Below are 16,318 nucleotides of genomic sequence, written 5' to 3'. Positions count from 1 at the left end.
CCGTCTTATCAATTTTGGTATGAACTCAGGGAAAGGGAACTAATTTAAAATCCACCTTAATGAAGTAAATTAGAAAGGTGACTCTTCTGAGCCATTTTGTCAAAGCAAAATGAAGATTCCTTGGATTGGCCATTATTCTGGGTTACCTGTTTTATAGTTTATCCTTTATTTGCAGCAGTAATCAAAAGTTGACTCAAATAACAATTCTATTTACACAAGATACAAAGCAAGGTATGCCTTGCTTTAAGGAAATCCAGTCTTTTGAAAGTTTGTATTTAAGGTATTATCACCTTCAGGAGGATTTACATCAGAACATATTTTCTTTCCAAGAAAATGTTAGATACAGCAAGATATACCTGTAGAGTGATTTTAGGATAACAATTTAATTATCACAGTGCCCTGCCCTGCAGAAGACCAAGTACAAGGGTTGGGCTTCCCATTTTATCATTATAGAAGGTGAGACTTAGAGGTGTTATTTGACTTGTCCAGTGTCCCATGGTGGGCATGAGGTGACAAGAAGAAAGCTTGTTCCACAGATTAAGGCCCTTCCCATCTGAACTTTCTAAGTCCCTGTGACAGATGCTCTTTCTTTATCTTGTGGATTCTAGGCTCTGCTCCTCTAGTCTCCTTTGCCCTTTGTTAAACTGGAAAACTCAAATAAAAATATTCTTGGCCATCTTGTGGATATCACCAAAATGCAGATGCTGAATTGCTTCTAGCTCATTGTTGATGATGGTGTCTATTGGTTTTTTTCCAGTTGAAATTAATTTGGCATAGCCTGCTCTTATTTTATTCTTTAGGGAGAATCTTTCCTTTCCAGGCCATGGATTTAGTTCTACCTGAGCCTTCTCTGGGTGCAAAGATTTGATATGCTGAAAATGATTTGTGAGGGACAAAGAGTCAGTGTTAGAATAAGAAGGGACATGAGATAATCCAGCTCAGCTTCCTTGCAGGGTTGGTAAAGCCAAAGCATGGAGAGAGGAAGAGAGGACTTTGGTATAAGGCACACTTGAGTTTATGTCCTTGCTCTACCATGTAATAGCTGTGTGACGTTGGGCAACTTATTTAACTTCTCTGAATCTCATTTGCCTCATCTGTAAAGGAAATAACAATGTTATCTCACCAAATTGTAAGGATTAAATGAATACCTGTATCATATTAGATGCTTGTATAATTTTCTTCTCCTTTTTCAAGGGTATATAAAAAGATAAGGGCAGAATTGGTCTAGAATCCCGACCAGTCTTGCCCTCTTGCCACCATAGCCTGCCCCTTCCCTACTGTTATGGCAGCCTCAATGATTTCCCTTCCCAGGGCTTCCCTTTATCCCCAGCCAGATCTTGGATTGTCTGGAATGTTGCTTTGATTATGTTGTCTGGAGTTACACAGCTAGTAAATGGCAGAATTAGCACCAATATCCAGATCGTCTCTTGCTGTCTTGAGACACTGCTCTTTTCATGAAAGGTAACTGTTTGATGGAGGACACTTTGACAAAAGCATATGAATATAGGGACTAAACATAATAGACAGTAGTAGATCATCTGCTTCACTGGAGACCTGTAAGATGGTTGCATCTCTATTAGAAAATGAAAATTCATTTATTTTTGTTGCAAGATAGGATGTGCTTTGGCAGTAACTTACTAATTACGTTTGACTTAAGGTCTTATAACAAGAATAGCACCATTTTTAGAGTACTGCTGTATACCAGGCACTGTGCTAGATACTTATATTACACCAGTTCTTACAGCAGCCCTACAAAATAGGTAGCTAGTAAGTATTCCAGTTTTGTAGATGAGAACACTAAGGTTCCCAGAAAGTAAATAATTTTCCCTAAGTCACACAGATGGTCTGAGGCAGAGCCAGGATGCAAACCTGGGTTCTGTCTAACCCCCCATTCTACCACACTGCTCCTCAATATCAGTTTGAATTCCAGGGCAGAGCTTAGGCTTTGAGCTTTTTCTGAGGAACATGTGACAAATCAGATAAATCAGATTTGAGTCTGTGCCAATACCTGTGCCGACAGAGCCTGGGGCGCGGGTGGGGTGTTGGGTTCTGAGTGGAGAGGAAAGTGTACAGCCCAGAGTAGTGCTGGACTGTTCTCTAAGAGCTAAAGATGGCTGTCTGCAGAGCCGGCTCAGGGCTCCCTTGCTGGGAAGACAGAGATGAGGTTGGCCTGCCTCCACACTTCAGGAGCTCACAGTCCTGCAAACAAGGGATAAAGGTCAACAACCACGCGGGAGGTGCTTTGGGAGAAATATATACCAGGTGCCATGGGAGACAAGTTTTTGGAGGGGTGACTCTGGGCAGGCTTCTAGTTTTCTTTGACTGGTCCAAAGGGCTGGAGGCCCCACCACTAGGGAGAAGGGGGAAGTGTGGTACAGCTGTGGCCAAAGGAGGCCAGTCCAACACCGTCCAATAGAAAGATAATGCAAACCACATGTGTAATTTAAAATTTTCTAGTAGCTACATTAAAACTAGTAAAAAAAAAGTGAAATTAATTTTAATGATATATTTCATTTAACCCAATATATTCAAAATACTATTATTTCAATATAAAAAGTTACTGAGATAATTTATATTCTTTTCTTTGTACTAAGTCTTTGAAATCTGATGTGTATTTTATACTTACAGTGTATTTCAATTTGAACCAGCCACACTTCCTATGCTCTTAGCCACATGTGACTTGTGGCTCCCTGCAGTGCAGGGCTAGAGATACTCCTGATGTGAGCCCCTAGCAACCCACTCCCGTCAGTCCTTCTCTCACCTGCCCTTTCTAGTGCATTCCCACGGCCCTGCTCTCCTTCAGGTGCATGTCTTCTCTGCCCCATCTGGTCTCTGGGCCTCCAGCCTTTCTTCTTCCAGTCCACTCTAGTCCCCGCACTCAGGCTCATCTTTTTAAAGGCTAAATCTGATCTTGTTACTCCTTCTAGAAAGCCTTCAACAGCTCCCCATCTGTAAAAAATCAAATCCATGATCCTTAGATAGCACATAAAGCCCTCCACAACCTATCTCAGCCTTTTCCTTTGATGGTTATACTTCCTAACACTTTAGTATTACTTTAGTATTTGCAGAGCCTTTTGACATACTTTATCTCACTTAATTCTCACAGCAGCTGTGTGAGATAGGGCAGGGCAGGTGAATTATCCCCATTTTTTTAGGTGGAGAAACTGTGGCTCAGAGAGTTTAAGAGAGTTTCCTAAGATCAACCAGCTAGTAAGTGGCAGAACTAGGATGGGAACCTGTATCTTTCCAGTTTTATCTCTTGTTGTACTCCCTCTTATCAGATCCTTCCTCTTTTCTCCCCTGTGTTGCATCAGCAGCCTCCCCAGAGTCCTTGTGTCCTCCCTCCGCCTCGTCTGTGCCTCTGCTTATGCTGTTTCCTCCCCCTGGAAAGTCCTTCCACAGTGTAGCTACCCATCAGAATCCTCCCCTTCCTCCAAGACTCCGGTTAAAGTTAGCCTCTTCTCTGATTTCTTCTTGGCCATCCTCTCCCCACATCTACTTTGTAGTTATCAACACATTTTACCATGCATTTTCTTGTTTAGCCAGTGCTTCTTTGTTTTGCGTTCAGAATTGAATGCTAGAAATCTCTGGGAGATTGAAAAATTTAGCAGCTTAAACGGTTCTTACAGGGAGGCTGATGTTACTCTCTGCTGTTAAGTCCCTGGAGAAACTAATGCCTTCCTACTTTATTTAGTCTTTGTTAAAACTATGAAATTGTGAATTTAACCCTAATTTATATGCATTAAGGAGGTCATTCAAAACCATTTCTCTGAACTGCTGTGATAAGTATATGCTTATGATATTTTGATGTCTAAACTTCTGGTGCATATGTCATCTGATTTCATCTTTCAGCACATATGTATTGAATATCTATCATATACTATGTTCTGGAGCTGCTGTATGCTCTAGAGAATGGGAAACATGAAATTTATCATTAAATGGGGAAAGCAGACATTAATCAAAAAAAGCACCCGAATAGTAATTTAGTTACTATTGAGTTAGGCACTACAAGGGGAAATTTCAGGGAGATCCAGCACAGCAGGTGTCAGAGGAGGCTTCCCTGAGGAAAGGACACTTAAGCTGAACTCTGAAGAGTGAGTGTGGATTCACCTTGCCAAGGCCAGAGAAAAGCCCCTGAGGTTGAAATGCAGTGAGCAAGTGGGAGAGTGACCAGACATGTGACTTGAGAGTAAGCAGTGAAGACCTCCCCCAGGACTTGCTAGCCATTCTCAGGATTGGGAACTTCATACAAGGATCGTGGGAAACCACTGAAGGGTGTTATATCTTCTAATTTATCTCTTTAGTGTAGAGAATGGATGGGGACTGGAGGAGTTGATGTGGGGAGGCCAGTTCTTCTAGGTGGTTTGATGGTGTCTCACACCAGTGGGGGGAGGTGGGCAGATTCCTGAAATGTTCAGAGGTCTGAGGACTTGGCAGTTGATTAGATTAGCAAGGAGTTGTCAAAGATGTCTCTCAGATTTCTGGCATGAGCAATTATGCACAGTACTGTTTGCTGAGAAGGAAACATTTGATCAGGAACAGGGCTGGGCTAGAGAGATAGATTGCAGTTTGGATATTTTAGCTTTGACGTGTCAGTGAAGGTAATTTGGTCCTCCCAATTACCCTTTGAGAAAGGTGGTATTGTCCACACTTTCTGTTGGGAAACTGAGGCTTGGAGAGCTTGGGTGATTTGCATAAGACTACATAGCCAAGAAAGGGCTAAGCCTGAGCTTAAGCCAGTATTTTGACTCCTGATGCTGTGCTTTTAAAACCATACCACATGGCCTGGGCACTGAGTATTCAATGTTGAACCAACCTAACCAACACTGTCAACATACCAGTTCTTTGCCTCCTTACTCTACACACACCTGTCTGCCAAGTTGTCTGCTCTGATAGTCAAATCCTAAAATCTCTTACTTTCTAAGACCTTCATGGAAGTAGGAAGGAAAACTTTCCTAGCCCTGCCCTATTCGAACACTCCAGAGGTCCTGTTCTCTCACTCATTCTAGTCCCATTCCCCTCACCCCTGACATTTGTCAAGCATTGGTCACCCAATATAGACCTGGGAAAGACCAGGAAGAAACACAAAGCCATTTCCATAGGACTTTGCACTTTCAAAGCACTTAACAAATATTGCCTTTTTGGCCCTCACCAGCTCTGGAAGAAAGAAACTGTTTCCTTCAGCAAACAGTTTTGGAATGGACACCCACTATGCACCAGGCACCGTGCGGGAACTCAGCTGCTGATACAAGGATGAATAAGACACGGTCCTTGTTCTCAGGGGTTTAAGGTCTAAGTGGGAAGATAGACAAACAGATGATATCAATATGTGTTCATTTTACAGATGAGAAGAGAAGGCTCATGATAGACTCAGAAGTTAAGGGACTTATTTTAAAAGTTTCTCAGAGTTACAGTCCTCTGGATAAGGAATGACTTGGGCTGCTTGTTAAAATAGATTGCACACCAGGGACTTGCTGAATTGGATCCCTCGGGGTGGGGCATCAGGTGATTCATAAGCTGCTTAGCAGCTAGTAAGGGATTCAGTTGAGGTGTGAACTTTTTCTGGCTACATTGCCAGAGACTCTTTTAGTCCATTTGTCTGTCCCCTAGTTGTAGAGATGAAGAGAAATAAAACTTGTAGATTAGCAGAGGTTGTCTGCAAACAAGCGTCTTTCATCATAGTCTTTACTGTAGAGATGGGCAGGCCTAGGAGGCTGTGCTTGCTAGCCTCAGACCACAGGGAAAATTCTGCCCCAAGGCAGAATCCTTGGAAAGTCAGAGTGCCAGGAGCCTGCTTAAAACTCCACCCTGAGAGATAAGGGAACCAACCAGTAAGACCAGGTGAGGGTTCAGTGAGTGTGGACTTTATCTGCAGATAAAGCCACTCCTGGCTGTGTGGCTCTTTCCTGGTTTACTGCTTCTGGCTTTGGGGAGGGGCTCAGGAATATTACTTTGACCCAGACTCAAGAAGACCTAGCTCATGCCAGGCATGGTGGCTTACACCTGTGATCTCAGCACTTTGGGAGGCTGAGGTGGGAGGATTGCTTGAGACCAGGAGTTCAAGACCAGCCTGGGTAACATAGCAAGACCTCATCTCTACAAAAATTTAAAAAAATAAAAAACAGACAACCTAGCTAAGCCTATGTATAGTGTACCTTTTTATCTTTCTCTATCATATATGTATGTATATGTGTATTATATATTTATATACATATATAGTATATGTGTATCATATATCTTTATGTCATATGTTATATATGTATATATTATATGTGTATGCATACATGTGATGTGTATATGTGTGTATCTATATTGTGTGCATGTGTATGTATATATATATAAAAGAGAAAATAAAGATCAGGTAAATCTACATACGGCCACAAGTGATAATAACTTTTTGTTTAGGAGCACAGACCTTGAAGTCACATCAACTTTAAACACATCTTAACTTCATTTACTTAAGCTCTCTGTTCACTCATCTGAAAATGGGGATGTACTACCTACTTCATCAGGCTTTTGTGATGATTAAGTGCTATAATGTTATTAATATGTCAAATGTTTAGCACAGTGCCTGGTAGATAGTAAGAACTTTATCATTACTACCACAGAACATGGATATTCTAGGCCTTGTCCTCATTACACTGTGCTAGGATGAGGGTAAGGGGGAAGAGACCAGGAACCTCCCATTGACAAGTGGAAAGGACATGATGTTGTTTGCTTATCGTTGTTTCTTTAAACTCCAGAAGCCAGTCCTATTTGACCACTCTAAGTTCAAACTCCTATACCTTTTAGGGGTCTGAGTGAAGCAGACAGGAGTGTAAGCTGTGGGCAGTGGTGACTGGGCAAAGGTAAGACACATGCCCCATCTGGAGAGGCCTGACACCACCCAGTTTCAGCTGATTGTCACCACGTGCGACCAGAAGTCCAATGGTGCCAGAACTTCTGCCTTTTCAAGAGAAACCAGAAGTCAGCATTCTTAAATGTGAACTTGCTTAGCAACTAAATTAAAAAAAAAAAAAATACACACATAGACAAAAAGGCAACAAAAGGGATATATGGGCTCTAGAAGGCCACCAAACATTTTCTTGCTTTGTCACCCCTCTAGGTTGGGATAAGGAGAGTGTTTGACACGTATTTACGGAACACCTACTCTGTGCCTTGTGCTGCACTAGAGCATATAGGGAAGTCCATGCCACAACTTCTGCCCTCTAGCAGAGAGGCAGGATGGACACACCAGGTGATAGGGAGCAGTGACAGGTAAGAACATGTGCCAGAATAGGGGCTGCGTTGTAAGGAGAGGGTGGGGAAGGTGGAGTAGTTCTGTGAGTTACTTCGCTGATATGGTAGGTGAAAAAAGCAAAGTGCAAAAGGTGTAGGATACTGCCTGTTGGCTACAAAAGAAAGGAAAATAAGAACATTTAGGGCCTGGCACGGTGGCTCATGCCTGTAATCCTAGCACTCTGGGAGGCCGAGGCGGGAGGATCGCTCAAGGTCAGGAGTTCAAGACCAGCCTGAGCAAGAGCGAGACCCCTGTCTCTACTAAAAAAAATAGAAAGAAATTATCTGGACAACTAAAAATATATAGAAAAAATTAGCCGGGCATGGTGGCACATGCCTGTAGTCCCAGCAACTCGGGAGGCTGAGGCAGAAGGATTGCTTAACCTCGGAAGTTTGAGGTTGCTGCGAGCTAGGCCGATGCCATGGCACTCTAGCCAGGGCAAAAGAGTGAGACTCTGTCTCCAAAAAAGAACATTTATAAGTATTTGCTAAGTTTTACAAGAGGAAACACAGAAAGGAAACTGAAAATGATTGAAAATCGTTCCTTGGGGAGGAGCGGGAAGAAAGGGTACGGACACTTCTGAATGTACTTTTAAAATTTTGTTTTGAGTTTTCTTTTTCTTTCTTTTTTTTTTTTTGAGACAGAGTCTCGCTCTGTTGCCCTGGCTAGAATGCCGTAGCGTCCTCCTAGCTCACAGCAACCTCAAACTCCTGGGCTCAAGCAATCCTGCTTCAGCCTCCCGAGTAGCTGGGACTACAGGCATGCACCACCATGCCCGGCTAATTTTTTCTATATATTTTTAGTTGGCCAGATAATTTCTTTCTGTTTTTAGTAGAGACAGGGTCCCGCTCTTGCTCAGGCTGGTCTCGAACTCCTGAGCTCAAATGATCCACCCGCCTCAGCCTCCCAAGTGCTAGGATTACAGGCGTGAGCCACCTCGCCTGGCCCTGTTTTAAGTTTTCAACCATGTAAATGTTTAACAAATTCAAAAACTGAAATTAATAAATAAGCCTGAAAAAAGCAAATCCTAAAATTCAGTACAAATATAAAACAAAAAAAGAACAAAGTATATTTCAAATTGGTAACGTAAGAAAGAAGTAACCCAGAGTAACTTTCACACACAGGACTGACTCCTGGGATGTAGCTTAAAGGACAAAATGAACTGCAAGGAAACCTTGAACTTAGTAGGCTTATTTTTGCTGGTGATACTGATGTGGTAACCCCAGAAACCATCTCGACTGCATTATAGAATAGAGCAAATGAGTAAATATATTGGTACTGTTTGGGAACAGGGTTCTCAGTATGGGAAAAAGAAGATAAAATATGGAATAGGGGAGATGAGGAAGAACCCTGTCACATTGGGTTCAGATTGAAAATATAAGTGTGATCCCAAAATTTCATAATAAATATTTTCTAGCTCTGTCCATTGAAGGGGCCTGGAAATAGGGACAACTCAGTAGCAATTGAGTACCTAGCAGCCAGATCTTGTCCTGCTAAAAGGAGCAGGGCTCCTTAGAGAAATATTTGATTCCAGATCTGGCATAGAGAAAGTACAAGGTGAGCCTAGGGTGTATCTTTTTTCTTTTGTTCCAGAAAGCAAGGACGTGATCAAAGACAGATGGTGACATGTTAAAAGGACACAGGAGCTAGCATGTAGAAGCTCCCACAGGCCAAATTGGGACATTTTTAACATTAAAAAAAAAGGATAATGAACTATAATGCATTACTTTGGGAGAAAAAATAATGGGTCTGTGAGTTCATAGCACTACTCCAGAAAAGGGATGAGATGACCTTCGTTACAAAAGATTACCTGCTAATAGATGTAGAAGGAATGACAAAATTAGTAAGTTGCCATTTTGCAGGCACCTGTGCAATAAGTGGTTCAGGGAAGGATCTTCAGTGGATGATAAAATTATTGGATAAGAATTTCTTGGAGAACAGAATATTTATATAGTCTTGAAATGTCGCCCCACAGACTTCTCATTAACTCAAATGGGAAAATAGATTTACCATTAGGAAATCTCAGGAACACCACTTTACCTAAGTAATTAGACCTATCATCACCAAAATGGGACAAGCTATACAATATCACTTATGTGATAGTCTTTAACAATGTTTAACGTGAATCTAATCATGAGGAAACATCACATACATCCAGATTGCAGGCCATTCAACAAGACAGCTAGCCTGGACTCTTGAAAATGTCAGTGCTGTGAGAGACCAAAGGTGTTCTAGACCAAATGGATGTAAAAAAGACATGATGTAAATATACTTTGAGATCCTTAATTGAATCCTGGATTCAGGCAATTGGCAAACAGCTATAAAGAACATTAATAAGAGAAATTTGAATACATACTGTACATTAGATAATATTGTATCAAAGTTAAATTCACTGGGTGTGCTGATGGCATTGTGGTTATAGAGGAGGATTTCAGGGTTCTTAAGGGATATATGTAAAGAAGATAGGGGTAAAGCATCATGATGTCTGCAACTTTGAAATGGAAAAAAGTGTATAAATGTAGAAAGATAAAGCAAATGGGACAGATGTTAATTGCTAAATCTAGATGAAGAGTACATAGATATTCATCATGCTGCTCCTTGAACTGTAATGTAGTTTGAAATTTTTCAAAAATAAAATGCTAGGCATGCCTGTAATCCTAGCACTGTGGGAGGCCGAGGTGGGTGGATTGTTTGAGCTCAGGAGTTCGAGACCAGCCTGAGCAAGAGTGAGAACCCATCTCTACTAAAAAAAAAAAAAAATATATATATATATATATATATATATATATATATATATATATATAATTAGCCAGGCATGGTGGCACATGCCTGTAGTCCCAACTACTCAGGAGGCTGAGGCAGAAGGATCGCTTGAGCCCAGGAATTTGAGGTTGCTGTGAGCTAGGCCGACGCCATGGCACTCTAGCTCGGGCAACAGAGTGGGACTCTGTCTCAAAAAAAAATTAAATAAATAAAATAAAATGTTAGGGTAAATGAAATATGGGCTGTAGTGGCCAGCAATAGCTTCATGAAGTCAACTCCATTTGACCAGGGCCTTGAAATAGTAGTAGGAGATGGATAGAGAGAAGGGATGAAGGCCATCACAAGGCAAAGGGGGAATGAGTGCAGCATCTCATAGGATTCCATAGAGGTAGGTGAAAGTAGAGAAGTAATAAGCGATGAATTTCAAAAGGTAGTTGGATCCTCAGGATGAAAGGCCTTTAATATCAGGCTATTGCATGCACATCCAATTTAGTAAGGAGAGAAATTTTAGGTTCTTAAAGGGGGAGCAGGAGGAAGAATAGTATTTGGAGAAGTTAGTCTGTTGCGGTAGAGTGCTAGGTAGACTGGAGAGTGGAAGTGAGATTTTTTTTTTTTTTCCCAGTAACCCAGGCTTGAGGCAGTGGACATGTGGCTTAAAGAGATGGGTGTCAATGATAAAGAAAGGATAGCACTCTGGGAGGCTAAGACAGAAGGATCGCTTGAGTTCAGGAGTTTGAGACCAGTCGCAGCAAGAGCAAGGCTTGTCTCTACTAAAAATAGAAAAATTATCCAGGCGTGGTGGCACACACCTGTAGTCCCAGCTACTTGGAAAGCTGAGACAGGAGGATCCCTTGAGCCCAGAAGTTTGAGGTTGCAGTGAGCTACCATGACGCCACTGCACTCTAGTCCAGGGGACAAAGCAAGACTGTCTCAAAAAAAAAAAAAAAAAGAAAAAGAAAGGAACAGCCTTGAGAAAAGGTTATAAAGGAACCCCAGGTCTCTTCGACTGGATATAAGCAATAGCTGAGTAATTGGGTCAGAAAATCTGTCTGCGGTGCCATTTAGAAAGTGCAAATTTGGGGGGAAATTCTCCACTCTCTAGGGTCTTCTCCATACCCCTAGGTTTAGGCTGAATGAAATCTGAGCTCTGCTGCCAAATATTGATGAGAATGTCATTGGGAAGAGGCAGAGCCCAACATTAAAAGTCTTTTTTTCCCCTCTGACAGCCTCCATTTCATGCCACACCACCTTCCTCTCTCCTTTTCTTCCTCCCTTCTCAGATTTTAACCTTCCAAGGTCTTCCTCCTGAACCTGTGCTCAGACTCAAAACAGCAGCTGACCCAATAGTCTGTCCATTCCTTCTATATACCAGGCCTGCCTTCTATAGATATTTCTTATTCCTCTGAGTCAATAGTAGTTTTCCCTCCTTTAAGCTCTCAGAGAGAAAAATATTTTTTTGCATCTGTTGCAGTTATACTTATGTTACACTCTCCTTATTCCCCATGTACCTGCCCTAACCTGTGATTTATTTTTAGAGGAACTTCCCATGACTGCTGAAATGATCTTTGTCCATGCCCCTGTAATCCTCTACAGCTAGGTAGCTTTGCTTCATTTGCCTTTGATTATGTGGAATTGCTCGGGCCCCAGCTAAAATGCAAACCAAACCAGGTTAAGAGTTACCAGGTTCAAAATGCATCTTCTAGGCTTTAATACGGGCGTAGGAAGCCAGCTTCCTGCCAGGGTCAATAAGAACAAGGCAAAGAGGAGGCCTGAGGTGTCTCAAGATAAAATGGGCTCTCTGTTAAGGCAGTGAGGAGGAGTTCAAGCCCAGTACAGGTTGCCTTGTGGTGGGGTGTTGTGGACACTAATAAAGACAGCAGATGAGCAGATGGAAAAAAAGACTTTTAAAGGTCCCTTCCAAGAATTCATCTTTGATTAGGGGGCTGTTTGTATGTTTTCCTCATTCACTAGCTGCACATGACTGTGTGTTACTCATTTTTGTATCCCTGGTGCCGGACAGTGTCTGGAACAGTGCTGCCCAATAGAACTTTCTGCAGTGATGGAAATGTTCTATAATGCACTGTCCTATATGGTAGCCACTTAGCTATATGTAGCTGTTAAGCACTTGAAATGTGTCTGGTACCATCAAGAAACTGAATTTTTAATTTTATTTTAAAATTTAAATTTAAATAGCCACATGTGGCTTGTGGCTATTATATTAGCACAGGTCTGGATTCTAGAACGTAATACAACTTTTATTAAATGGTGAACTAAGCTTAATCTTTACCCTGGATGGGAAGGTGGGGAGTAGACAGGGAATGATGGAATAGGGTCATTTGAAGAAAGCCAGAAGTTACACCTTCTGGAAGTTTACTTTTTTTCCTGGCTCATAGGTGCAGTAATAGAGACTAGAGTAGGAAGAACATGTAGGAGGAAGGAACAGTGTGGGCAAAGACAGAAGCCAGAAACTGTCACAAGTGAAAGGAGAACAGTGAAGATCAGGAACCAAGAATAGGAATGAGCCCTTACTGTGTTAGGCACTGGGGACCCTCTCTACTTTCATGGACTTTCCGACTTTGTACAGCTTTACAGACAAGTGAGTAGTTTCCTTTGGTATTTGTGCTACAGGAAGGATAGGCACTGGGAGCTGTGGAGGACATCAGAGGGTACTTCCCCCGGCAGCAGGCAATGCTTCCTGTTAGATGCTGTAGCCAATGGCCTCGCTTGAAGGCAGATGACCTTTCTCATGAGTACAATGCTCTAAAAGGTTTTAAGCAGTGACATGACATAGGCAAATTTGCATTTCAGTAAGCTCACTGCTGTGTTGTGTCCAATTTCCACTCCTGGGTCACTTTTAGCTCTGTTATGGTTGTTCTTTTGAACCAACCATCTCCAGTGTCTTGTCTGGTTTATGTCGTGTTTTGTTTTTCTTTCTCTTTCTTCCTTCTTTCCTGCGCATCACTCTCTCCTGGGCCCCACACTCTCTTCTTCCTTGATGTCCTCCTTTCTCTGATCCAAAGATCAGCCAGTAAAAAGCAGTCTCACCTGTCCAGGTAAGAGGGGCGCCACTGTGAGGGGGGAACAAAACCCCTCGTTTATATTTAAACGTTATTTATTTTTTGAATAGATCGTACCTTCATGTGGTTGGAATTTAAAGAGTACCAAAGAGAATATAGTGAAAAGTCTGCCGTTCTATTCCTGTGTCCCAGCCACCCAGTTTCCCTCCTCGGAGGCAACCAATGTTTCTTTTGTATCCTTCCAGAGATATTTTAGATATTTTTGCATATGTAAACAAACATTTAAACATGTGTAAACACATAATTTTTTTCTCTTTTACCCACTTTTTTTTTACTGTCCAAATGCTCCTATACCTTGCTTTTTTTACTCAATAATATATCATGGAGATCATTCCTTATCATATATAAGTAGTGTCACCATTCTTTTATATGGCTAAGTTCTGTTACTATACTGCTATGCTGTAATTTATTTAACCAGTCACCCATTGTGGACATTTAGATTATTTCTACTGTTTTGCCGTTATACACAGTACTTCCATGAATAGCCTTCTATTTAGTTATTTGATATAGAGAGGGTAGAAATTGCCCCTTTCTGAGGGGCAGCAATTGTTGATTCAGAAATCGGCAACTTGTACACTTTTCTAAAAAGGAGGGCCACAGCAATGATTTGAATTTCTTCTGTTTCTGTAGCGGTCCTAGTTAAAGAGGAGATAAAGTAGTAAACCTTCTGATTGGTGATCTGTGGTACTTTGAGTTTTTAGAGTCTTTAATAGTTTCTCAGCAAGGTGCCTTGGACTGGCTGTGGGAGTGGGGCTCAATATGGGATTGGAATACTACCACCAATCAGATCAGATTCCTGTTTTCCCATGGTACCCAAAAGATAAATGGAATTTTCAGAGACTTGGGCCATTGCTGTACCCTTCTTTCTAGAAAATTGTACAAGTTACCAGTTACCCAGCTGGCTAGTACTAAATGCCCAGTTACCCTCCTGGAGACTGTTACTTTGGAGAGGTGGAAGTTTGAGGGACAAAGAGATGAAGCTAAAGTGGGGAGCTTGTGTCTGCTACAGCCACTGCAGTCCTCTGCTGTGTTCACGCAGGCCTCTGTATGTGTTTGACCTGCCACGTCCTTCCCTCCAGCCTCCCGTTCCTTTGCAAATCATCGCCTAAAACTAACTGGCTGTTTGGTTTTCTTCTGTCTTTTTCTTGCATTCATTTTCTCTGCTGCTCTGTTCTGTTTCATCAGCCCCATTGCAGCCTGGTAAGACCCAACAAGCATGTGTATGTGTGCGCATCCCCTTCTTGCTATTGTCTCTTTGTCACCTGACTCCAGGAAGGGCTATTTCCCTTCGCAGCTTACTGGGTATTGAAGAGATTATGCTTGCCCCACCATCCCAGGATTCCAGATAGGTGGTGTTGCCAGTAGTGTAGACATGGCTAATCTGCTACCAGACTGAGCGAGTTGCAGGGTGGGTGGTTCAGTCTCTCATTATCCAAGACTCAGGGCCCCCTTTGACAGAGCCTCCTCCTACTACAAGGCTGATCCCTCCCTGCCCAGCTGATAGATGTGCTTTCCTTACTCCTTCTTCAGGTTAAGTAGCCTGTCTTCTCTGGGAGATTCTGCACCTGAGCACAAGTCCCCTTCCCACCATCGCCAGCCCTCTGACACCTCTGAAACAGCAGGTAACCTTCTTCTTGGGCATTAACACGTAGACATGGGGTGTGCACCCATACAGGCAACCTGTATGCCCCAAATGTAAAACATAGCCTTTATGTTGAGCACATAATATGTACTAGGCACTGTGTTATGGATTTTATATAAATTGCCTCCTTACATCAACTGTAGAAAGTAGGTTTTATTATCCTTATTTTGCACATGAAGAAGCTGAGGCACATAGGGGTTAAGAAACTGGTGCAAATGCACAAGCTTGTTGAGAACAGAAAACCAGTTCTGTTTTAACTCTAGAACCCATGCTCTAATCACTACAGGATGCAGTCATGCACACCTGCACACGGGCATGATTCCCAGTACACGCTCACGGAGATGCAAACAGTTGTTAGTCATAGTCTCTGTTCCTTTATTGTTTTTTAGGTTTTATATATGATATTAGTCTGAATAAAAGGTTTTTCTCCTGTCTTTTATCCCTCCCTGCATTTGGCAAGTGACTACCCCTGTGTCACCCTGAGTGATATCCAACTCTGCAAGAATAGTCAACAAGCATTGGTGTCCTACCTGCTGCATTCACTGGATATAACTTGACATAAAACTTCCAGTCTCACTTGGGCTTCAGTCCTGGGGGTAGGGAGCTGCTTATCTGTAACTTTAGTCTTCAGGAGGATAGCTGGACTTGGCCCTGCCCCTTCTTTGGCCATTCTCCCCCAGATAAACCAAAGGGACAGACATTTACAAGAGAAACAAGTATTTCAACATCTCAGAGAAGGGTAATTTCTTGTACGGAATACAAAGGAAGTTACAGGTTTTTGCCAACCACCGAGGGAGGCATGTCATTGTGATCATGTGTTTTGACAGGATAAGTCTGGGGGATTTGGTTAGTCTGGAAAGACTTCTTGAGGAAGAAATGCACTGAAGCTTTTTGGGTTGGTCTCAGCTTATGTGCACTAACCTTCCAGTGACACTGCTACGAAACTCCTTTCTTTGTCTTTCTCACCTCCCACCAGGTCTTGTTCAACGCTGTGTCATCATCCAAAAGGACCAGCATGGCTTCGGCTTCACAGTCAGTGGGGATCGCATCGTTCTGGTGCAATCTGTGCGGCCTGGTGAGTGCTGTATCCCTTCTTCCTGCAGTGGACAGTTCTTACAAAGCCACCATATATGTGACAGTGCCACATGACTTGGAGAACCTGTGCTTTCCTGGTCTGGGGAGCTCTGGGAGGCACAAGTGAATTACTCTAGAACTGGTTCTCCCCAGGCATCAGAGCAAGTCTCCACAGTACAGAGCCAATTTCTAGGAATTGTGCTTCATGCTTGATTCCCTGCTTGGGAAGTGTAAAACCAGCAGAATAGCCCTCCGGTCATCAGGCAGAGGTCTGATTGCCATGTAAGGGAGCCCCTCACACTGGGTCATACATAAGATGCGATGGAGGAATCAAAGGCCCCTTTCCTCATACTTACCTTCACATTACCTGACTAAGTGCAAAAGCAGTCAGTCATTTTCTACAGGAGTTCATAATCTGAGACAGGTACACTGGTCCAAGTGATTATAGAACACATCTGCAGATATAATTAACATTAAATAATA

At 42.4% G+C, this 16,318-nt stretch overlaps 1 protein-coding gene across 11 annotated transcripts in view; it reads left to right on the top strand.

Annotated features, from left to right (window-relative positions):
- Window positions 1-16,318, top strand: part of ARHGEF11 (Rho guanine nucleotide exchange factor 11) — a 108,079-nt gene that overhangs the window by 41,660 nt on the left and 50,101 nt on the right. For 9 of the 11 annotated variants that reach the window (XM_045545430.1, XM_045545439.1, XM_045545438.1 and 6 more), the window contains 3 exons: window positions 13,063-13,095; window positions 14,650-14,741; window positions 15,738-15,836. In XM_045545430.1, the coding sequence (XP_045401386.1) occupies window positions 13,063-13,095; window positions 14,650-14,741; window positions 15,738-15,836 (224 nt within the window). The remainder of the gene's footprint in view (window positions 1-13,062; window positions 13,096-14,649; window positions 14,742-15,737; window positions 15,837-16,318) is intronic. The other 2 variants (XM_045545440.1, XM_045545434.1) reach the window with 1 other exon arrangement.

The sequence above is a fragment of the Lemur catta genome, chromosome 3, assembly GCF_020740605.2.
Source record: "Lemur catta isolate mLemCat1 chromosome 3, mLemCat1.pri, whole genome shotgun sequence".
Taxonomy (NCBI): Eukaryota; Metazoa; Chordata; class Mammalia; order Primates; family Lemuridae; genus Lemur; species Lemur catta.
The sequence above is the reverse complement of the archived record's forward strand: the minus strand, read 5'-3'. Positions and strand labels throughout refer to the sequence as shown.